The sequence below is a fragment of the Ovis aries genome, chromosome X, assembly GCF_016772045.2.
Source record: "Ovis aries strain OAR_USU_Benz2616 breed Rambouillet chromosome X, ARS-UI_Ramb_v3.0, whole genome shotgun sequence".
NCBI classification, from domain to species: Eukaryota; Metazoa; Chordata; class Mammalia; order Artiodactyla; family Bovidae; genus Ovis; species Ovis aries.
Genome location: NC_056080.1, coordinates 90,156,439 through 90,181,469, shown reverse-complemented (window position 1 = coordinate 90,181,469; position 25,031 = coordinate 90,156,439). Strand labels below are relative to the sequence as shown.

The 25,031-nt window shown below is 40.2% G+C and overlaps 1 protein-coding gene across 1 annotated transcript; it reads right to left on the bottom strand.

Moving 5' to 3' along the window:
- Positions 1-372: 372 nt before the first annotated feature.
- On the bottom strand, positions 373-1,017 carry LOC101119697 (spermatid nuclear transition protein 3-like). Its single transcript, XM_004022295.6, has 2 exons — positions 901-1,017; positions 373-719 (listed from the first exon to the last, which is right to left on the bottom strand). The coding sequence occupies exons 1-2, from the start codon at positions 1,015-1,017 to the stop codon at positions 504-506; spliced, it is 333 nt and encodes a 110-aa protein (XP_004022344.1). The 3' UTR covers positions 373-503.
- Between the last annotated feature and the right edge of the window lie 24,014 nt (positions 1,018-25,031).

Below are 25,031 nucleotides of genomic sequence, written 5' to 3'. Positions count from 1 at the left end.
CCCATGTGAAACCCTCTTCCCATTTAGGTTCGGCAATCTAGACCCTAATGTCATTCCACACCCAAAACAAAGGCAGTAACACCACACCACTACTCCTTGCCACTGAAATTAATTGTTAAGCAGGGTTATCCATCTTCAGTGCAGATTCCTGACCCAGTTCAAATCTCTACTCTCTGGCTAACTGGGGACCTGAGGGTCTGTTCTCCAATCTCCTGGGACCCCACATCCCTCTTCACTCAGGTGTCCAGCTCTTCTCTTCCTTCCCTCCCTTCCCATCAGAAAATTCATGCACACACACAAATATTTTTTCACCATTTGATGTTTATTTTAATTGCAGCCATCAGTTTACTATGTTAGTGTGAGAGTCAGTCTTTTCCTGGTTGGCCATTTATAAGAAAGCAGACCTCTGGAGACACAATTCTAAACTGTCTGACACTTTCTATTCAGTTATTGGCTGCCCAGGTTGTACTTCTCCAGGGTCTCTTATTCTGGGGCAGCTGAGCTTATCTTCTCTTTTGATTCTGCCTTCTTCTTTGACTCTGCCTTCTATTTTGGTAACTTTTTTTGCTTTGATTCAGTTTCTTAGGTGCACAGGAATAGGAAAAACAGTTTGGTTTCTTTGTTTTCTTCACCTTCTTTGATTGAGTGGCATATGATCGGATTTTCTTTCTCAAGGTTCCTTGTAGAGGTCTTCTGACCCTCATGGTCATATTTCGTGCCTGGAAAGACAAAAGAAGTATATTAGTTTTGAGGAAAGAATATAACAACTGAGTTGGAAGGAAGATTTCATGAAAAGGGATGTGGCCTGATGAGGGCTTTTGTGCCAGGCAAGGGCAGTGTAGAGGCCTTGGGCAGCAAAGTCAGTGGAGAACATGGGGAGAATAGATGAAATCATCTTACCTTCACACTGCCTCTGTATCTCCGTTGACAAAGGGTCTTCTTTCTTCCTTTCATCCCTGAAGCAAACCGCATTGCAACTCTTCTTGGCTGCCATGGCTTCCTGGTTACCTTAGTCATGATGATACCATGAAGTGGCCTAATCTCTGCCTCTGACTTCCCTATATATACCTTCTCAGGACAATGAGGAGCCACATCCTTCAATCTGATTGGTCAGCTAGGCTCTCCCCTGGCCAATGGTGGCTTTTGGGTCTTAGACATCACAATGTACCACTTTGCCCATCAACATGAGCTAGTGGATGCTGAGGGAGGCCATGAAATAACTTTCCCTCTCCTGACATCTCTGTGTGTCTGATTCTGGGGAGTGGTGATTCAGGGGCATGGTGTTTCTTCTCATGACCCTCAGACATTCCTTCAGTGCCCTTTATTCTTTGACTTATATGTCCCCCTTCAACACTCCTGCCTCCTCCATCCCTGTATGAACCTCTGCCAAACACTTTTCATCCCATTTCAGCATTTCAGAGTCCTCTAATCACTTCATCTCTAGACCACCCTCTTCCTATTGGGGGTTCTTGAGGGGCTTAAGGAAATTAAGAGCAAGCACTTAACATGGAAAAAGATGATTAAGAATAGGTTGGTGTTTTTTCTACTCCAATGAGCTTTAGAGACCCCAAGACTTGGTGAATCCTCAGTCTGTTGCCCCAAGGTCTATACACTATCTCCATAAGATTAAACATCAGAGCAAAGAAAGTGTTAAAAAAAGTAAGGTGCCCAAAGGCAAGAGTCAGATGACCACTGAACCACTGACTTTTGACTGAATCACTTCCCCAGTGGTCCCTCATTGACAGTTATCATCAGGTAGGGCCCACGGTGGAGCTGACCAATAGCTGAGCAGAAGTACCAGTAGGTACCTCATTGATAGTTGGTTGCTTATGGGCGGGGTCCAGGGATGCACTGTCCAATTGCTGAGCAGGATCTGTTGCTTAGTAACAGGATGTGGAGTAATAAGGCACAGCAATGGCTACCTGCTAAGGGCTATGCTCATGCTCTTCTGTTACGTAAGGATACTTTGGGTCCAGTGTGCTGGAATCTTTTTGGAATCCTTTCCAACCTCAGATTCTGATTTCACATGCTTGTTTAACTTTGTACATCATTCTTTTCATTGTATTCCAGGCATGCCTGTCAGCAGTGCTTATCTATATGCCCCTCCAACAGCTGCCACTTGATCAGATGTACTGCAAATATTTCAAACCCAACAAGAATGTGAATGCCAGCCCACCTTGAGAACTACTTTGACAAACCTTAATGTCACAGTAATTCTTATTCTATTCACAGTGTAATAGAGCAGGATGAGCACAGCCCTATGCAGTTAGCCATTGGTGTGCTTCATTTCAACCCACCCTGTTCCTAGGCAACAGGTGTTGCTCAGCCTTAATTGGTGCCTCAGATGGCCCCATTCATAAGCAGCCAACTGTCAATGACCATTTGTTGTCCTGATCAGCTGTTGATCAGCACCACAGTGGGCCCTGCCCCCAGTTACTGTCAATTAGGGACCATTGGGGAAGTGATTAAGTCAAGGGTGGTGTGGTGGTCATCAGGTGGAAAGTGAGAGAAGAGGCAGATTCAGACATTCTTCTGGAGGGCCTGGAGATCACACAGCCTTGGGCCAGTGGGTGAGCTGGAGGTCCCAAGGAATTGACTGGGGACTACATCCTGTAGTGATCCAGAGCCCTCATTAAGGCCCTCCAGTAGCCTTGGCCCAGACCTTGAGGAGTGGTGAACTTCTCCCCCATCCATGTCTCTGCAACCTACTAGCAGTAGCCATCTTTCTGGGTCTGTCTGAGAGAACTGGTCTCCTCACTTGGACAGCCTGAGGAGACAGGACCTATTGGGTTGGGTGCCTGGCTCCATGAAGGATGAGAACTGGGCAAAAGGTGGGAACCTTGCCCTGAAGGAGCCGCCAACTGAGATCTGTTTCTGCTTAACCAGGATGGGACATTTCAAGGTGAAAGTTGTTCCTTGAGACTTTGCCCTCTCTTGTCAGGACAGAGAATAACAATCATCTGATAGAGATATATAGGAACATCATTATCTGACCATAACCTAACCTTACACACAAAGGGTGTGCCACCAAGAAGTCTGCAACAACTTACCATAACTCTCTCCAACATTTTCTTTTAAATGCACGTATTGAAAACTTTAAGTAACTTTGGGTTCTTAGGGCAAGAGCCACCAACATCCTTGTATGAATCTGTAAAAAACCTTTCCCTGTTTCAAACTCTATCATTTAGTTTTGATGGGCCTCATTCTGCATCAGGCACATGGACTTGCAATTTTGGTAACAACAATACTGTCTAAGGGCTGACTGTGCCTCTCTTAAATAACAGCAGATACTGACCAAGTGCTCAAAGTCATCCATAACATACCCACTGACTTGACTTGGCTCAACTTTAGCCAAGCTTCTCTCCTCTGAACTTCAGCTTTCTCTCAAGCTTGAGCAAGCACTAAGAGTCAGACATTTCTGTCTCCCTTAACAGCTCATTCTGAGAATCAGCTCACTACAGAATGAAACACTTCCTGTTAAACTGCTCCATCATGCTGTCTGTTCATCTATTCCCACCTCTTGCCCCATCTCTCTCACACACACGCACACACACAGTTGCTGCTCACCCTGCTTATCCTTCCATGTTAAAGAAATATCATTTTCTGTTCCATTTTGAGACATGTAAAGAACTTGTGTTCAAAGCATTCTCCCTATTGCAATCAGTACATTTCAGTTGTTCAGTTGTGTCTGACTCTGTGCAACCCCATGGACTGCAGCACACTAGGCTTCTCTGTCAATCACCAACTCCCAGAGCTTGCTGAAACTCAAATTCATCGAATCAGTGATGCCATCCAACCATCTCATCCTCTGTTGTCCCCTTCTCCTCTGGCCTTCATTCCTTCCCAGCATCAACATATTTTCCAATGAGTCAGTTCTTTGCATCAGGTGGACAAAGTACTGGAGTTTCAGCTTCAGTATCAGTCCTTCTAGTGAATAATCAGGACTGATTTCCTTTAGGGTTGACTGGTTTGATTTCCTTGCAGGCCAAGGTACTCTCAAGAATCTTCTCTACCACCACAGTTCAAAAGCATCAATTCTTCAGTCCTCAGCTTTCTTTATGGTCTAACAATCACATCCATATATCGCTACTGGAAAAAAAAAACAAAAACAAAAACAAAAAAAAACCTTAGCTTTGACGTATGGACCTTTGTCAGCAAAGTGATATCTGTTCTTTGTGATATTCTCTCTGGGTCGGTCATAGCTTTTCTTCCAAGGAGCAAGCGACTTTTAATTCCATGGCTGCAGTCAACATCTGCTGTGATTTTGGAGCCCATGAAAATAAAATCTGTTACTGTTTCCATTGTTTCCCTCTCTATTTACTATAACATGATTGGACCGGATGCCATGACTTTGGTTTTTCGAATGTTGATTTAAGTTAGCTTTTTCACTATCCTCTTTCACCCTCATCAAGATGGTCTTTAGTTTCTTTATACTTTCTGCCTTAAGCATGATGTTGTCTGCATATCTGAATTTATTAATATTTCTCCTGGCAATCTTCATTCCATCTTGTGCTTCATCCAATCTGACATTTAGCATGATGTGCTCTGAATATAAGTTAAATGAGCAAGGTTATAATGTACAGCCCAAATGTACTCCTTTCCCAGTTTGGAACCAGTCCGTTGTTCCATGTCCAGTTCTAAATGTTGCTTCTTGACCTGCATACAGATTTCTCAAGAGTCAGGTAAGTTGGTCTGGTATACCAATCTCTTTAAGAATTTTTCACAGTTTGATGTGATCCACCCAGTCAAACGCTGTAGCATAGTCAGCAAAGCAGAAGTAGATGTTTTTCTGGATCTCTCTTGATTTTTTTTTTTAATGAACCAATCGATGTTGGCAATGGGATCTCTTGTTCTTCTGCTTTTACTCAATGCAGTTTGAACATCTGAATGTTCTTGGTCTACGTATTGTTGAAACTTATCTTGGGGAATTTTCAGCATTACTTTCGCATTTCAAATCAAGTTCCTTCTCACATTAGTCTGGATTTGTTTTACTTAATTGAAAAAATAGACATAAGTTCTTTGGTGTAATGTTTATTTCCCCCTTAAAAGGTATTAATTAACCTCCAGTATGGAACAACAGACTGGCTCCAAATTGGGAAAGGAGAATGTCAAAGCTGTTTATTGTCACCCTGCTTGTTTAACGTATATGCAGAGTACATCATGCAAAATGATGGACTGGATGAAGCATAAGCTAGAATCAAGATTGTTGGGAGAAATATCAATAACCTCTGATATGCAGATGATACCACACTTATGGTAGAAAGTGAAGAAGAACGAAAGACTCTGTTGATGAAAGTGCAAGAGGAGAGCGAACAATTTGGCTTAAAACTCAACATTCAGAAAACTAAGATCATGCCATCTGGTCCCATCATTTCATGGAAAATAGATGGGGAAACAATGGAAACAGTGACTAACTTTATTTTTTTTTTTTTTGGTCTTAAAAACCACTTCATATGATGACTGCAGCCATGTAATTAAAAACTCTTGCTCCTTGGAAGAAAATTTATGACCAACCTAGACAGCATATTAAAAAGCAGAGACATCACTTTGCCAACAAAGGTCCATCTGGTCAAAGCTATGGTTTTTCCAGTAGTCATGTATGGATGTGAGAGTAGTACTATAAAGAAAACTGAGTGCTGAAGAATTGCTGCTTTTGAACTGTGGTGTTGGAGAAGACTATTGAGAGTCCCCTGGCCTGCAAGAAGATCCAACTAGTGCATCCTATAAGAAATCAGTCCTAATTATTCATTGGAAGGACTGATGCTTAAACTGAAACTCCAATAATTTGGCCACCTGATGTGAAGATCTGACTCATTTGAAAAGACCCTAATAGTGGGAAAGACTGAAGGTAGGAAGAGAAGAGGATGATATGGTTGGATGGCATCATCAACTCAGTGGACATGAGTTTGAGTGAGCTCTGGGTGATGGTGATAGACAGAGAAGCCTGGCGTGCTGTAGTCCATGGGGTCACAAAGAGTCAGACATGACTGAGTGACTGAACTGATCTGTTTGAACCCTCTTCAGTGTTTCAGGTAGTGTTCTGGGTGTAAGGCACACATTGTTAACCAATACCCAGGACCCTTCTCTCATGGGGCTTACATTCTAGTCAGGAATGATGGAAGGTAAATATTAATGACAAAATAGTGAATTATACAGTATAGAGAGAATCTTTTGAGTTATGAAAAATGGGGAGTTTTCCTCCCCAGATGTTAGTGAGGGAAGGCCTTTTAAATCCAGGACATTTGAGCAAAGACTTAATTAAAGAAATGAGGGACTAACCTTGTGGCTACCTTGGGGAATAAATTCTGGGGAGAGGAAATAGTCTGGGCAAAAGCCCCCAATTTTTATTGTCTGTGCCCTTCAAATAAAACAAGGAGGCTGGTGCAAGTGGGACCAGGTGAGTAGGAAGAGACTAGGAAGTGATGAACTGCTGTTGAGAGAGAACAGGGCAGGAAAAGGAGGAATGTAATAGTAAACTTATCTTTCCATTTATGTGATGAATTGGTTCACAGTACACAAACCACACTGGGCTGTGGTGGTAAAGAGGAGAGGCATTTATCATAGTCTGATGGCAAGGCGGTGGAGGAAGGGTACTTTTAAGTAAAGACACCCGAGTTGAAGCCTGAGCCACCTGAAGTAGATGGATCACCAAGTGAAAAGTTGTGCAAGTGTTTCCCAGACATTGGGGGAGAAAATGCAAAGGCACTGAGACGCAAGAAAGCTTGTTATACATGCATTGAATATGACTGGAATCTAAAGTATGATGGGGAAATTGTGAAAAAACATGGCCTTGGAGGTAGAAAGAAGAACTTTAAGGGACACCTGGGCATATGTTAATTTAATGTCTGGGTTACTCTGCTTTGAAAGAGCATTATTTGCTTTCTAATTGTGTAAATATATACTCAAAACAAAGCAATATGAAAATTCAAAAAGTATAAAAATGAAATTAGAGGACACCAATAAGTGTGTCAATAGAAATACATACTGTTAACATTTTGTTTTAGTTTTTCTACTTAAATGTTTATAACATATATACTATATGTGTTATATAATGTTAAAATATATATAATACACATATATTTGGATGAGCATATATACATCAGTGAATTTTTTAATTTATAGAAATTGAATCAAACTATATGCACTACTGTAGCCTTCCTTTTCTATATAATATGCTGGAAGAATTTTTCCATCTCAACCAACATGTATCTGCCATTATTTTAAGGGTTACTATGACTGTGAAGAAGGCTGAGCACTGAAGAATTGATGTTTTTGAACTGTGGTGTTGGAGAAGACTTTTGAGAGTCCCTTGGACTGCAAGGAGATCCAACCAGTCCATTCTGAAGGAGATCAGCCCTGGGATTTCTTTGGAAGAAATGATGCTAAAGCTGAAACTCCAGTACTTTGGCTACCTCATGAGAAGAGTTGACTCATTGGAAAAGACTGATACTGGGAGGGATTGGTGGCAGGAGGAGAAGGGGTCGACAGAAGATGAGATGGCTGGATGGCATCACTGACTCGATGGAAGTGTGTCTGAGTGAACTCTGGGAGTTGGTGATGGACAGGCAGGTCTGGCGTGCTGCGATTCACGGGGACGCAAAGAGTCGGACACGACTGAGCGACTGAACTGAACTGATACTGTTCAAATGCTTGCTTATCCCATACTCCATTCAAGCACTTTGAAGATAGGAACCATGTGTGTTTTGTTCACTGGTTGCTTCCATATCTTTTCTATTGGAAATAAGGCTGTGATAAACATTGGAATTCATGTATCTTTTCAAATTAGTGTTCATTTTCTTCTGATATATACCTCAGAGTGGAATTTCTGGGTCACATGGTAGTTCTTTTTTTAGTTTGTTTTTTTTTTTTTTTTTCAGAAACTTCCATGATGTTTTACATAGTGATTGCACAAATTTACATTCCCACCAATTAGGTACAAGGGCTTCCTTTTCTCCACATCTTTGCCAACATTTGTTATTTTCAGATTTTTGATTTGATGATAGCCATTCTGATGGGTGTGAGGTGATATCTTCTTGTGATTTTGGTTTTAATTTCTCTGATGATTAGTGATGTTCAGCGTCTTTTCATGTGCCTATTAGCCACCTGTATATCTTCTTTGGAGAAATTCAGATCTTCCCATTGTTTTTTTTATTTTTAATATTGAGTTGAATAATCTGTTTATATATTTTGGATATTAGCCCCTTATAGTCATATCATTTGCAAATACTTACTCCCATTCAGTAGATTGTCTTTTCATTTTGTCAATCTTTTCGTTTGCTGTACAAAAGCTTTTAAGTTTAATTAGATCTCTCTTTTTTTTTTTTTCTTTTGTTTCCTTTGCCTTAGGAGACAGGTGAAAAAAAACATTGCTATGAATTATGTCAAAGAGTGTTCTGCCTACATTTACTTCTAGGAGTTTCATAGTTTCTAGTCTTTCATTTAAGGTTTTAATTTATTTTGATTTCATTTGTTTAATCATTTTTTGTGGTGGTTTATAGTTTTATGTATACAGTATCATGTCAACTGCAAGTAGTGACAGTTTTACTTCTTCCAGTTTGGATGATTTTTATTTCTTTTCCTTGAATGATTGCTGTATCTAGTACTTCTAGTATTTTAGAAGTGACAAAAGTGGGCATCTGTGTCTTGTTCCTGATTTAGAGGAAAAGCTTTCAGCTTTTGCCACTGAATATGATATTATCTCTGTTTGTTATAAATCACCTTTATTATGTTCAGATGACCACACGGACTATACAGTCCATGGAATTCTCTAGGCTAGAATACTGGGGTGGGTACAGAGTAACTTCCACTTTCACTTTCATTATGTTTAGATATATTCCATCCATATCAAGTATAGTGAGAGTTTTTGAAATGAATGAATATTGAATTTTGCCAAATGTTTTTACAGCATCTGTTGAGATGATCATATGATTTTTGTCCTTCTCTTTCCTAATGTGGTATACCACATGGACTAACTTGCAGATATTGAACCATCCTTGTACCCCTGGAATAAGTCCATCTTGATCATGGTATATGATGGTTTCAATGTGGTGTTGAATTTGGTTCTCTAATATTTTGTTAAGAATTTTAACATCTATATTCAACAGAAATATTGGCATTTACTTTTCTTTTCTGGTGGTGTCTTTGTCTGGTTTTGGTGTTAGGATAATAATGGCTTTATAAAATAATTTGGGAGTACTCCATTTTCTCAATGTTTGAAATAGTTTGAGAATGATGGGTACAAGCTATTTTGAGTATGCTTAGAAAAATTCTGCTGTGAAGCTGTGTGGTCCTGAACATTATTTTGCTAAGAGATTTTTTATTATAAATTCAGTTTCATGACTAGTGAGTCATCTATTCAGTTTATACATTCCTTCCTGATTCAGTTATGAAAGATTGTATGTTCCTAGAGATTTGTCAGTTTCTTCTAGGTTGTCCAATTGTTTAGCATATAACTATTTGTGGTATCCTCTTATGATTTTTTTTCCTATTGCTGTGATATTGACAGTAATCTCTCTTTGCATTTCTTATTTTGTTTATTAGAGTCATCTATCTTTTATTTTCTATGAACCTGGCTAAAGACTTAATTATTTTGTTTTTCTTTTCAAAAAATATTTTTTCACTTAATTGATATTTTTTACTTTAGGAAAGGGGGAGTCTAAATTTTATTAATGTCCTCTCTGATCTTTATTATTGCCTTTATTCTGAGGATTTAGGGCTTTATTTATTCTTCCTTTTCCAATTCATTTATATAGTAAGTTAAGTTGTTTATTTCAGTTTTTTTTTTTTTTTTTTTTTGTGAGGGAAGCATCTGTCACCATAAATTTCCCCCTAGAACTGCTTTTGCTAAATCCAATAGATTTCGGAAAGTTGGTGTTTTTATTAGTCTCAAAGTATTTTCTGATTCCTTTTTTTATTTCTTCATTAGAGCATTGGTTTTTAGTAGCATTTTGTTTAGTCTCCATAAGTTTGTGTTTGTCCCATATTCCTCTCCTTTAATTGATTTCTTATTTTGTACCATTGTGGTCAGAAAAAGTGCTTGATATAATTTCTTTCTTCTTAAGTGTGTTGAGACTTGTTTTGTGGCCTAGCATTTGATCATCCCTGAAAACATATCCTGTGCGCACCTGAAAATGTGTATTCTGCTATTTTGGGATAGATTATGCCAGGTGGCAAATAGGTAAAGAATGTGCCTGCAGCGCAGAAGATGCAGATTTGATCCCTGGGTCAGCAAAATCCCCTGGAAAAAGAAATGAAATACACTCCAGTATTCTTGCCTGGGAAATCCTATGGACAGAGGAGCCTGGAGGGCTACAGTCCATGGGGTTTCAAAAGAGTCAGACAACTTAGTAACTGAAGAACAACAACAAATGCTGTAGATATCTATTAAGTTCAATTACTCTAATCTGTAATTTAAGACTACAGTTTTCTTATTGCTTTTTTATCAGGATGTTCTGTGCATTGATGTAATAGGGTGCTTATTGTAGTTAGCATTTAATTTACAATTCATTTGTCTTTTAATTTTCATACTGGATTATCTAATTGGTTGATCCACAGCCTTTACTATGTATTTGTGTGTACTGGTGGAGTTTTTTCCTTTTCTGTAGATTTTTACTTTTTTTTTCCACTTAGAGAAGACTCTTTAATATTTCTTTCAAAGTTGGTTTAGTATGGATAAACTCTGTTTTTGCTTGTCTGAGAAGTTCTTCTCTCCAATTCTGGAAGATAATCTTGCTGGGTAGAGTATTATAGGTTGCAAGTTTTTCCCTTTCAGCATGTTTTGACCCCTTTCTCTCTCTCTTTTCATTCTACAACCCCAATAAAGTGAATGTTAGTATACTTAATGTTGTCTAGAATTCTCTTAAACTGTTCTCATTTTTAACTTGTTTTTCTTCTTGCATTTCCTATCGGGCAATTTCCATAATTTTGCATTCCAGATTAATTTGCTTCTTGTGTATTGGCAACTCTCACTTTAGTGGAGGTGGTGCTAGAGATAGAGGGGCCAGAACCAATGCCAGGTATGAGACCGGACTCCCCCTGTGCTCAGTAGCCAATCCTGCCTATTGGGGAGTTAGGTTGAGTCTCCAGTTGGTGGTACAGAAGCCCTGAGTTTCAGGTCCATGCTGATTCCATTGTGCTATATCCCTTTCCAGCACTGGAAATTTTGCCCCCAAAAAAGAAGTGCTAGAGCAAGAAGGGGTGCCCAATATGGGCTTGGGTGCATAATAGGACAGTCTCAGCACACCAGTCAGAGTTCCAGATACTCCCACTCTGCCACCTCCATAAGCACTGGTAGTGACTGCTATCAACTTGTTCAGATGTAGGCCAGATCTGAGTTGGCTCCATTCCTGGCACATATACATTCTTCTCAGCCATGGAAGCCTTTGCCATAGTTTTGGGAAGGGGTGTTCTATGAAATAAGAGGGGATGGAGCAGGCATTCAGAGTGGATTAGGTCATGACCTGGGATTCTTATGGGAAAACAGGCAGCATCCTCTGTAATTTCAACATGTTTCCTCTGCCTTGTTTTGTGAGTAAGCAAACATGTGGTTGCCTCCACAAATTCTTCACATATAGAGTCTAGATTTCTTACAGCCTTCTTGTTAGTCCCAGTGGTTTTCAAATCAGCTAAGGGGAGTCATTTTCCCAGTTTCTGACTCCAGGGTGGGGTTTCCAAGATGTAATTTGAATTGCTCACTCCCGATGAGTTTCTCTGAGCCTATGAAATCTCAAAATCCTTTACATTATCTCCCAGGAGTCCAGGTCTTAAACTGCTGGCTTCTTTTCCCTTCCTACCCAACTCCTCGTAGACCTTCTTCTACAAAATTGGTTGTATAAGTTTCTACCTGCCAGACTCCAGTTTATTTTCAGTGAGCATAGATATGTTTGATGTGTTCATGGTGGGAAGTAAGCTCAGCATCAACCAATTTCAGCATCTTCAGTTAAGTTGAGTCACTCAGTTATGTCTGACTCTTCCCAACCCCATGAATCGCAGCACGCCAGGCCTCCCTGTCCATAACCAACTCCCGGAATTCACTCAGATTCACATCCATTGAGTCAGTGATGCCATCCAGCTATCTCATCCTCTGTCGTCCCCTTCTCCTCCTGCCCCCAATCCCTCCCAGCATAAAAGTCTTTTCCAATGAGTCACCTCATTGCATGAGGTGGCCAAAGTACTGGAGTTTCAGCTTTAGCATCATTCCTTCCAAAGAAATCCCAGGGCTGATCTCCTTCAGAATGGACTGGGTGGATCTCCTTGCAGTCCAAGGGACTCTCAAGAGTCTTCTCCAACAACACAGTTCAAAAGCATCAATTCTTCGGTGCTCAGCCTTCTTCACATTCCAAATCTCACATCCATACATGACCAAAGGAAAACCATAGCCTTGACTGGATGGACGTTAGACGGCAATGTAATGTCTCTGCTTTTGAATATGCTATCTAGGTTGGTCATAACTTTCCTTCCATGGAGTAAGTGTCTTTTAATTTCATGGCTGCAGTCACCATCTGCAGGGATTTTGCAGCCCCCAAAAATAAAGTCTGACACTGTTTCCACTGTTTCCCCACCAATTTGCCATGAAGTGATGGGACCGGATGCCATGATCTTCGTTTTATGAATGTTGAGCTTTAAGCCAAATTGTTCACTCTCCTCCTTCGCTTTCATCATGAGGTTTTTTAGTTTCTCTTCCATTTCTGCCATAAGGGTGGTGGCATCTGCATATCTGACTTTATTGATGTTTCTTCCAGCAATCTTGATTCCATCGTGTGCTTCTTCCACCCCAGCGTTTCTCATGATGTACACTGCATAGAAGTTAAATAAGCAGGGTGCCAATATACACCCTTGACGTACTCCTTTTCCTATTTGGAACCATTCTGTTGTTCCATGCCCAGTTCTAACTGTTGTTTCCTGACCTGCACATAGGTTTCTCAAGAGGCAGGACAGGGGGTCTGGTATTCCCAACACTTTCAGAATTATCCACAGTTTACTGTGATCCACACAGTGAAAAGCTTCGGCATAGTCAATAAAGTAGAAATAGATGTATTTCTGGAGCTCTCTGGCTTTTTCGATGATCCAGCAGATGTTGGCAATTTGATCTCTGGTTCCTCTGCCTTTTCTAAAACCAGCTTGAACATCAGGAAGTTCACGGTTCACGTATTGCTAAAGCCTGGCTTGGAGAATTTTGAGCATCACTTTACTAGCGTGTGAGATGAGTGCAATCGTGCGGTAGTTTGAGCATTCTTTTGCAAAGCCTTTCTTTGGGATTGGAATGAAAACTGACCTTTTCCATTCCTGTGGCCACTGCTGAGTTTTCCAAATTTGCTCTCATATTGAGTGCAGCACTTTCACAGCATCATCTTTCAGGATTTGAAATAGCTCAACTGGGATTCCATCACCTCCCGTAGCTTTGTTCATAGTGATGCTTTCTAAGGCCCACTTCACTTCACATTCCAGGATGTCTGGCTATAGATGAGTGATCACACGATCATGATTATCTGGATCATGAAGATCTTTTTTGTACAGTTCTTCCATGTATTCTTGCCACCTCTTCTTAATATCTTCTGCTTCTGTTAGGTCCATACCATTTCTGTCCTTTATCAAGCCCATCTTTGCATGAAATGCTCCCTTGCTATCTCTAATATTGTTGAAGAGATCTCTAGTCTTTCCCATTCTGTTGTTTTCCTCTATTTCTTTGCCCTGATTCCTGAAGAAGGCTTTCTTATCTCTCCTTGCTCTTCTTTGGAATTCTGCATTCAGATGTTTATATCTTTTCTTTTCTTCTTTGCTTTTCGCTTCTCTTCTTTTCACAGCAATTAGTATGGCCTCCCAAAACAGCCATTTTACTTTTTTGCATTTCTTTTCCATGGGGATGGTCTTGATCCCTGTCTCCTGTACAATGTCACGAACCTCTTTCCATAGTTCATCAGGCACTCCTCTATCTATCAGATCTAGGCCCTTAAATCTATTTCTCATTTCCACTGTATAATCATAAGCGATTTGATTTAGGTCATACCTGAATTGTCTACGGTTTTCCCTACTTTCTTCAACTTAAGTCCGAATTTGGTAATAAGGGGTTCATGATCTGAGCCACAGTGAGCTCCTGGTCTTGTTTTTGTTGACTGTATAGAGCTTCTCCATCTTTGGCTGCAAAGAATAAAATCAATCTGATTTCGGTGTTGACCATCTGGGGATGTCCATGTGTAGAGTCTTCTCTTGTGTTGTTGGAAGTGGTATTTGCTATGACCAGTGCATTTTCTTGGAAAAAGTCTATTAGTCTTTTCCCTGCTTCATTCTGCAATTCAAGGCCAAATTTGTCTGTTACTCCAGGTGATTCTTGACTTCCTACTTTTGCATTCCAGTCCCCTATAATGAAAAGGACATCTTTTTTGGGTGTTAGTTCTGAAAGGTTCTGTAGGTCTTCATAAAACCATTTAACTTCAGCTTCTTCAGCATTACTGGTTGGGGCATAAGCTTGGATTACCATGATATTGAATGGTTTCCCTTGGAGATGAACAGAAATCATTCTGTTGTTTTTGAGATTGCATCCAAGTACTGCATTTCGGACTCTTTTGTTGACCATAGTGGCTACTCGAATTTCTTCTGAGGGATTCCTGTCCACAGTAGTAGATATAATGGTCATCTGAGTTAAATTCACCCATTCCAGTCCATTTTAGTTTGCTGATTCCTAGAATGTCAATGTTCACGCTTGCCATCTCTTTTTTGACCGCTTCCAATTTGCCTTGATTCATGGATCTGACATTCCAGGTTCTTATGCAATATTGCTCTTTATAGCATCGGACCTTGCTTCTATCACCAGTCACATCCACAGCTGGGTATTGTTTTTGCTTTGGCTCCATCCCTTCATTCTTTCTGGAGTTATTTCCCCACTGATCTCTAGTAGCATATTGGGCACGTACTGACCTGGGGAGTTCCTCTTTCAGTATCCTATCATTTTGTCTTTTCATACTGTTCATGGGGTTCTCAAGGCAAAAATACTGAAGTGGTTTGCTATTCCCTTCTCCAGTGGACTACATTCTGTCAGACCTCTCCACCATGACCCACTCGTATTGGGTTGACCTGCGGGCATGGTTTAGTTTCATTGACTTAGAAAAGGCTGTAGTCCTAGTGTGATTAGATTGACTAGTTTTCTGTGAGCATGGTTTCAGTGTGTCTGCCCTCTGATCCCCTCTTGCAAAACCTACCATCTTACTCGGGTTTTTCTTACCTTGGACATAGGGTATCTCTTCATGGCTGCTCCAGCAAGGCGCAGCCACTGCTCCTTACCTTGGATGAGGGGTATCTCCTCACTGTCACCCTTCCTGACCTTCAATGTGGGACGGCTCCTCTAGGTCCTCCTGTGCCTGTGCAGCCACCGCTCCTTGGACCGGGGGTCACTCCTCCTGGCCTCCACCCCTGGCCTCGGGCGCAGGGTGGCTCCTCTCGGCAGTTCCTGCACCATGGCAGCCTGGCATTCTCAGCCGCTGCCCCTGACCTCAAACGTGGGGTCATTCTTCTTGGCTGCCACCCTTCAGCCATGGGGTCCTCCTGGCTTCTACCCCTGACTTCGGATGTCAGGTAGCTCCTCTCGGCCATGCTTAGTGCACCAGTCACTCTAAGACTTTTTATACGAATTGCCATACCAACTTTCAGAAAATATTTTATTTCCATTTTGCAGTCTCACCAAAAATAGATGAGACTGTTATTTTCCTCAATATTTGCCAATATAAAATATTTACTTTGCAAATATGATATGTGAAAAGATGATCTCACTTTAAAATATGTATATATGTGATAACTTGTTTTGGTTCAGTTGCTCAGTCATGTCGCACTCTTTGCGACCCCATTGACTGCACCATGCCAGGCTTCCCTGTCCATCACTATCTCCAAGAATTTGTTAAAATTCATGTTCATTGAATCGGTGATGCCATCCAGTCGTGTCAACATCTGTCACCCCCTTCTGCTCCTGCCTTCAATCTTTCCCAGAATCAGGAACTTTTCCAATGAGTCAGTTCTTAGCATGTGGTGGCCAAAATATTGGAGCTTCAGCATCAGTCCTTCCAATGAATATTCAAGCTTGATATACTTTTGGATTGAAAGAGAAAATTATTTTTATATTTTATTGACATTTATCACGTGTTTTTTCTTTTGTGAATTTCTTGATTACATCCTTTGCTGTTTGTCATTTTGCTTTTGTGTTTTCCTTTTTTATAATAGCCTTTTATTTTTAAAAAGAAATTATTTTCTGTTTTTCTAGGCAGCAAATATTAAAGTTGCTTCTACAGCATTAATTTTACCCTTTCCAAATTGTATATCATTCACATAGTTTCAAATTGATTAGCCCCACACCCAGTTCCAGTAAAAGACTTGGATTGTCCTAAAGTATAAGAAATAATTCCATTGTCTTTTCTCAGTGATTAGTTCAGGAACTGGCACCTAACTGAGCCCAAAGATAATCAGTGATTTGTTCAGAGGAGGCAAGTAGCACTCCCATGGAAGAACACTAAACTAAGGAAACTGGGGTAATTACATGCTATAGTCCACAGGGATAGGCATTCAGTTCAGTTCAGTTCAGTTCAGTTCAGTCGCTCAGTCGTGTCCGACTCTTTGCGACCCCATGAATCGCAGCATGCCAGGCCTCCCTGTCCATCACCAACTCCCGGAGTTCACTCAGATTCATGTCCATCAAGTCAGTGATGACATCCAGCCATCTCATCCTGGATTGTCCCCTTCTCCTCCTGCCCCCAATCCCTCCCAGCATCAGAGTCTTTTCCAATGAGTCAATACTTATCATGAGGTGGCCAAAGAACTGGAGATTCAAGTTTAGCATGATTTCTTCCAAAGAAATCCCAGGGTTGATCTCCTTCAGAACGGACTGGTTGGATCTCCTTGCAGTCCAAGGGACTCTCAAGAGTCTTCTCCAACAACACAGTTCAAAAGCATCAATTCTTCGGCGCTCAGCCTTCTTCACAGTCCAACTCTCACATCCATACATGACCACAGGAAAAATCATAGCCTTGACTAGACGGACCTTAGTCGGCAAAGTAATGTCTCTGCTTTTGAATATACTATCTAGGTTGGTCATAACTTTTCTTCCAAGGAGTAAGTGTCTTTTAATTTCATGGCTGTAGTCACCATCTGCAGTAATTTTGGACCAAAATAAATAAATAAATAAATAAAGTCTGCCACTGTTTTGACTGCTTCCCCATCTATTTCCCATGAAGTGATGGGACTGAATGCCATGATCTTAAGTTTTCTTTATGTTGAGCTTTAAACCAACTTTTTCACTCTCCACTTTCACTTTCATCAAGAGGCTTTTTAGTTCCTCTTCACTTTCTGCCATAAGGGTGGTGTCATCTGCATATCTGAGGTTATTGATATTTCTCCTGCCAATCTTGAATTCAGCTTGTGTTTCTTCCAGCACAGCATTTCTCATGATGTACTCTACATAAAAGTTAAATAAGCAGGGTGACAATATACAGCCTTGACGTACTCCTTTTCCTGTTTGGAACCAGTCTGCTTTTCCATGTCCAGTTCTAACTGTTGCTTCCTGACCTGCATGTAGGTTCCTCAAGAGGCAGGTCAGGTGCTCTGGTATTCCCATCTCTTTCAGAATTTTCTATGGGTTATTGTGATCCACACAGTCAAAGGCTTTGGCAGAGTCAATAAAGCAGAAATAGATGTTTTTCTGGAACTCTCTTGCTTTTTCCATGATTCAGCAGATGTTGGCAATTTGATCTCTGGTTCCTCTGCCTTTTCTAAAACCAGGTTGAATGTCTGGAAGTTCACGGTTCACGTATTGCTGAAGCCTGGCTTGGAGAATTTTGAGCATTACTTTACTAGCATGTGAGATGAGTGCAATTGTACAGTAGTTTGAGTATTCTTTGGCATTGCCTTTCTTTGGAATTGGAATGAAAACTGACCTTTTCCAGTCCTGTGGCCACTGCTGAGTTTTCCAAATTTGCTGGCATATTGAGTGCAGCACTTTCACAGCATCATCTTTCAGGATTTGAAATAGCTCAACTGGAATTCCATCACCTCCCGTAGCTTTGTTCATAGTGATGCTTTCTCAGGCCCACTTGACTTCACATTCCAAGATGTCTAACTCTAGGTGAGTGATCACACCATCGTGATTATCTAGGTCGTGAAGAACTTTTTTGTATAGTTCTTCTGTGTTCATTATTAGGGAAACCTAAAGACAGTAGAATTAGAGGACTTTGAAACCTCTGGCAACTATAGCTATAGGATACGTTGCTGCTGCTGCTACTAATTCTCTTCAGTCGTGTCTGGCTCTGTGTGACCCCATAGACGGCAGCCCACCAGGCTCCCCCGTCCCTTGGATTCTCCAGGCAAGAACACTGGAGTGGGTTGCCATTTCCTTCCCCAATGCATGAAGGTGAAAAGAGAAAGTGTAGTCGCTCAGTCATATCTGAGTCTTGGCCACCCCATGGACTGTAGCCTACCAGGCTCCTCCATCCATGGGATTTTCCAGGCAAGAGTACTGGAGTGGGATGCCATTGCCTTCTCCATAGGAAACCTTAAATAAGCCCAGCTCATAATCAGATTAATATAAAAGCTGGCAATGTTGAGCTTTACCAGAGCCCTGTGATCCCCAAAAACAGTTACTATTAAAGAAATCCCACCGTGTTTTGTGGCCTGCGAAACAACCTACAGTGAAGTGTCACTCTTCCCTTTACGACCTAGCTAGGATTTATAGGTCTTCCCCTTGTTTACCTAGAACAACTCAGGCACAGACGCTCCGGTTTCCCATTGTTTTTCTTATACATGATTAGCTAGCTGAACTGTTTTCCCCAGTGATCTGTGAGAACAGTGACTTGATCAAATTTTAAAGTTTCTCTTCTCTGTATATGATTCTGAACTTAGACACACCCCTAAGTTTAAGCAAATATTGGGATGCTTAAACAAATATAACAAATCATTCTCAACATTTCCTACAAGTGTAGTAAATTTATTCTGATTGATGAATCTTCATTGATAGATCATTTTCACCCAAAGACCATAGCTTAAATTAGGGTTCGCTCTTGGTGTTGCATAGTCCATAGATTTGGACTAATGTATAATACATGTATCCATCATTATGGTATCATACAGTCTAATTGCACTAACATAAAAATCCTCTGTGCTCTTCTAATTCATCCCTCTCCACCCCTCTGTGACCATTGATCTTTTTACTGTCTTTAGAATTTTGCCTTTTTCATAATGCTGTATAGTTGGAATGATACAGTAGGTAGCCCTTTCAAATGGTTTGTTTTACATAGTAATACACATTTAAGATTTCCCCATGTCTTTCATGGCTTCATTGCTCATTACTTTGTAGAACTGATTAATATTTTATTTTCTGAATGTACAACAGTTTATACATTGACCTATTGAAGGACCTCTTGGCTGCCTTCAGTTTTCACAATTATGAGTAAGTTTGCCACAAACATTTGCATATAAGTTATTTTATGGACATAAGTTTTCAACTCTTTCAGATAAATGCTGACAAGCACAATTGCTGGACTGTATAGAAAAATTATGCTTAGAAACACAAAGCTGTCTTCTAAGGTTGTATCATGTTGCATTTTCACCAGCAATGAATAAGAATGCTTGTTGCTTTACATCCTTGCTTCACATCCTTTGGTGCTATCAGTGTTTTGGATTTTGACATTCTAATAGGTGTGTACTTGTATCTTCAGTTCAGTCCAGTTCAGTCGCTCAGTCGTGTCCAACTCCTTGTTACCCCATTAATTGCAGCACGCCAAGCCTCCTTGTCCATCACCAACTCCCAGAGTTCACTCAAACTCATGTCCATCCAGTCGGTGATGCCATCCAGCCATCTCATCCTCTGTCTTCCCTTTATCCTCCTGGCCCCAATGCCTCCCAGTATCAGAGTCTTTTCCAATGAGTCAACTCTTCGCATGAGGTGGCCACAGTACTGGAGTTTCAGCTTTAGCATCACTCCTTCCAAAGAACACCCAGGACTGATCTTTTGAATGGACTGGTTGGATCTCCTTGCAGTCCAAGGGACTCTCAAGAGTCTTCTCCAACACCACAGTTCAAAAGCATCAATTCTTTAGCGCTCAGCTTTCTTCAAAGTCCAACTCTCACATCCATACATGACCACAGGAAAAACCATAGCCTTGACTAGATGGACCTTTGTTGGCAAAGTAATGTCTCTGCTTTAAATATGCTATCTAGGTTGGTCATAACTTTCCTTCCAAGGAGTAAGCGTCTTTTAATTTCATGGCCGCAATCACCATCTGCAGTGATTTTGGAACCCCTCAAAAATGAAGTCTGACACTGTTTTGACTGCTTCCCCATCTATTTCCCATGAAGTGATGGGACCAGATGCCATGATCTAGTTTTCTGAATGTTGAGCTCTAAGCCAACTTTTTCACTCTCCTCTTTCACTTTCATCAAGAGGCTTTTTTTTTTTTTTAATTTTAAAATCTTTAATTCTTACATGCGTTCCCAAACATGATCCCCCCCTCCCACCTCCCTCCCCACAACATCTCTCTGGGTCATCCCCATGCACCAGCCCCAAGCATGCTGCACCCTACGTCAGACATGGACTGGCGATTCAATTCTTACATGATAGTATACATGTTAGAATTCCCATTCTCCCAAATCATCCCACCCTCTCCCTCTCCCTCTGAGTCCAAGACACAGATGTGTATAACGGACTTTTGGACTCAAGAGGCTTTTTAGTTCCTCTTCACTTTCTGTCATAAGGGTCGTGTCATCTGTATATCTGAGGTTATTGATATTTCTCCCGGCAATCTTGATTCCAGCTTGTGCTTCTTCCAGCCCAGCGTTTCTCATGATGTACTCTGCATAGAAGTTAAATAAGCAGGGTGACAATATACAGCCTTAACGTACTCCTTTTCTTATTTGGAACCAGTCTGTTGTTCCATGTCTAGTTCTAGCTGTTGCTTCCTGACCTGCATGTAGGTTTCTCAAGAGGAAGGTCAGATGCTCTGATGTTCCTAGCTCTCTCAGAATTTTCCCCAGTTTATTGTGATCCCCACAGTCAAAGGCTTTGGCATAGTCAATAAAGCAGAAATAGATGTTATTTTCCTGGAACTCTCGCTTTTTCAATGATCCAGTGGGTGTGGACAATGTGATCTCTGGTTCCTCTGCCTTTTCTAAAAACCAGCTTGAACATCTGGAAGTTCACGGTTCATGTATTGCTGAAGCCTGGCTTGGAAAATTTTGAACATTACTTTACTAGCATGCGAGATGAGTGCAATAGATGGCACCCCACTCCAGTACTCTTGCCTGGAAAATCCCATGGACAGATGAGCCTGGTAGGCTGCAGTCCATGGGGTCGCGAAGAGTCAGACACAACTGAGCAACTTCCCTTTCCCTTGAGCATTCTTTGGCATTGCCTTTCTTTGGAATTGTTCCTTACTGTTAGCTTATTTTAAAAGTGAGATGAATAGAAATTATGACACAGAGTGTTTCCTCTTTTTTATATTTTAATATTTTCTACTTGGTCTGATTTTCGTTTCCCATTCAAAACAACTATATTGTGATCTGAGGCTTCCATGAAATAGTTTTACCTATTTTTGATATGAATGTTTTTCCATATGTCTTTTTTGTTGTTGTTGCCTTTTATTTAGTTTGCAATTTGAAAGATGTTAAAGTCAAGTAAAATAAGATCAAATTAATTCATCCATTCCAAAGATATTTATTGATTACCTACTTTGTGCCAAGGATTCTCCCAGGCACATCAATTGGAGCAATAGTGAATAACTCCTGGTTTTGTGGAACTCTGTTGGAGAGAGTTAATATCACACATGTGGTGAAGCAGTCCTTTACTTAATCCTCTTGATAATTACATATTTTAAAAACATTTTACATAAGGAACTGAGCACTAGAGCAAGCAAACATCACATATCCAAGAGAAAACAGGGCCAAATTTATAACCTAATTTTCCATTTGACTTTACAGATAACATCAGGAAATGAGACTGTTCTTGTTACAGAATGATGATGCTATATTTGAGTAAAGAAAATTTCTGAAAGCAAATGGGAAAATAACTAAGCAGAGCACTAGTCCTGCCTGTTTATTTATTTATTTAGGATTTAATAGGCAATCAGTGATTTCGGATAAATCTTCTTTTCTCTCCCAGTATTTTTGGGCAGACATGTAATCTTAGATGCTGGAATTAGTATCAGAGTCAGAATATTTAAGGCACTTAGATCCAATATTTTATACAGGGCTTTTTTTTACAGAGATCCTAATGTAAATAGATGAATTTTTATACTTCATCTTATATCATAAGAAAGAAAAGCCCATAGGAACAAAATATATGAGAATGAAATAAAGCAGTGCATCTTCTTACCATGTAAGGTCATGTTCTAATCAGAAAACAATTTTTCTTATAATCTATCAAACCTGCACCTCCTGCATTGAAAGCATATTCTTCAGCACTTTCCAACTAGGAAGCAAGCACCACAATCCATCTCTTTGGAGCTATGCAATAAATGCATATTTTAGAAGAATTATATAACTTGTTATTATACAGATAAATGTATTCCTATTTTCCTATAATTTCCCTCTTTGGAGAGAGTTAGATAATAGTATGTTGACTACACACTGTAATTGATATCAATAAAACTTATTAAAAAACTAAGCCAAACCTTCACAAAGCAGGTTTTATTTTGACCTTGAAGTAGTCTCTTCTTTTTGTTTTGTTTTATATGTTTTACCTTAAATGATTTCCTTCAACTCACATGAATTTAACTTCCTTACCATATACTTCAGTAACTTCTGTTTTGAATTTTCTTCTGAGGTCTTTGGCCATATATTTCAGCTACTAGCTGGATATGTCCATCTGAATGACACAGAGGCAATTAAAACACAATGGAACTGGAAGCACATTATCTTCTCCCATACAAATGAATGTCCCTTCTTGTATTCACTTAAGCCAGTTAATGTGTTGACAATCTATACTCCATGTCCAAAGACAGCAAAATAGAAGTTATCCTTAGTTACTTATTGTTTCTAATCTCCCATTGTCAATATGCTTTCCCAATTCCATTCTCATAACCCAGATTCACCCTCTCTAATGCATCTACAATGCTTTAGTTCATGTAGTACTGGGAACTTTTGAAATATTAACCTATCACAGTAATGATTTACCCACATGAAAACAACAGTGTCATTGGAAAGAGACATGCATACAATTACTGATTCTGATAACTGACTATAAATCAATCTGTTTAATGAGGAATCTGAGGATATAAGTGGAGTGACAGATAACAAAATGTTGTAGGTTCAGTGTGTTACAGATCACAGAGTGATTGAGGAAAGTTTTAGACTTTATTCTTTCCAATAACCAAAACTCTTCCACAATTTCTATTTCCAAAAGCTAGGAGGTTACAGTTAAGGAATAGGACTGTGAAAGAGTCATCATTATTGGGAAGAATAAAGTCTTAGGATATGGCCATGGAAGTAACTGGGCTTCTTAGGTGGCACTGGGTTGAGAAGATCCTATGGAACAGGAAATGGCAACCCTCTCCAGTATTCTTTCCTGGAAAATTCCAGGAGGGCTACATCCATGGGGATGCAAATGGTCAGGCACAACTGAGCAACTGAACACACACACATGGGAATAATTGAGTAAGGGGGTGGAAAATAAGTTCACTGGAGTAGAGGAAAAGGAAGTGAGAGGACAGGAGACTGGTTGGATCATCTTTGCTTATATTGAAATTGCCCATAATTAAGACAAGAGTTGTGTGAGAGTGAGTGACAGCCAGCGAAGGGTCTGTAAATGCCTGCAACAAGGAAGAGGGGCAGGGGAGTCTGTGCTGTGAAAAGATGAGATATTTAGCGAATGGAGGAATTTATGCTGATGGTGATCACTTCCAAGGTTTCCAGAGAATGAGTTTCAGGAATTGAGGGCAGGTCAGACAAATCGTCAGAAAATAGGATGCAGAATGCATTTCAGAGTCCAGGAAATGAAGAATGGGTGACTCAGGACTCTTGGCTTCTTTTCATAACTGTCATTAATATATATAAAAAGCAGGAGGATATGTATTTTTTCTTTTTCATTCAGGTAAAAAATATATAATATTTAAACTCAAATTTTATGTGTACAGTGCACTCTTGCTAAATAGATGTCCACTATTGTACAGCAGACTTCTAAAAATCATTCATATTGGTGCAGAACTCAATACCCATTGCAAAGCAACTCCCCAAAAGCCTGGCAACCAACATTCTACCATCTGCTTCTCTGAGTCTGACTACTTTGGATAACTTACATAGATGGAATCATCCAATATTTCTCCTTCTGTGACTCGTTTATTTCACTTATGATGGTCTCAAGTTTCAACCACAATGTAGCATATGAAAGGGTTTCCTTTCCTTTAAACGTTGAATGATATTCCTTTGTATGCATATTTCATACTTTCTTTATTCATTCACTTGTTAGTGGACATTTAGTTGGTTTCCGTTTATTGTCTATTGTAAATAACGCTGCAATAAACATGAGATTGCTTGTATCTATTCTAGATCCTGATTTTATTTCCTCTAATACATACCTAGACTTGAGATTGCAGGATAATATTGTTGTACATATTTTTAATTTTCTGAGGAAACATCACACTGCTTTCTCTACTGGCCACACCAATTTACATTTCCACTGGCAATGCAGGAGAGTTTCCTTTTTCCACATCCTCCAGACAGAACTTACTTTCATTTGTCTTTTTGATGATAGCTTTTCTGATGGGTGTGAGCCTCTCTGGTGGCTCAGGTTTGATCCCTATGTGAGGAAAATCCCCTGGGGAAGAGAATGGCTCCCCAACTCCAGTATTCATGCCTGTAGAATTCCATGGACAGAGGAGCCTGGTGTGCTGCAGTCCATGGGGTGGCAAAGAGTCAAACAACCCAGCAAATGACACACACTCACAGCAGCATTCAAAAAAAAAAATTGATGATTTTGAACTGTGGTGTTGCATAAGACTCTTGAGAGTCCCTTGGACTGCAAGGAGATCAAACCAGTCAATCCTAAAGGAAATCAGTCCTGACTCTTC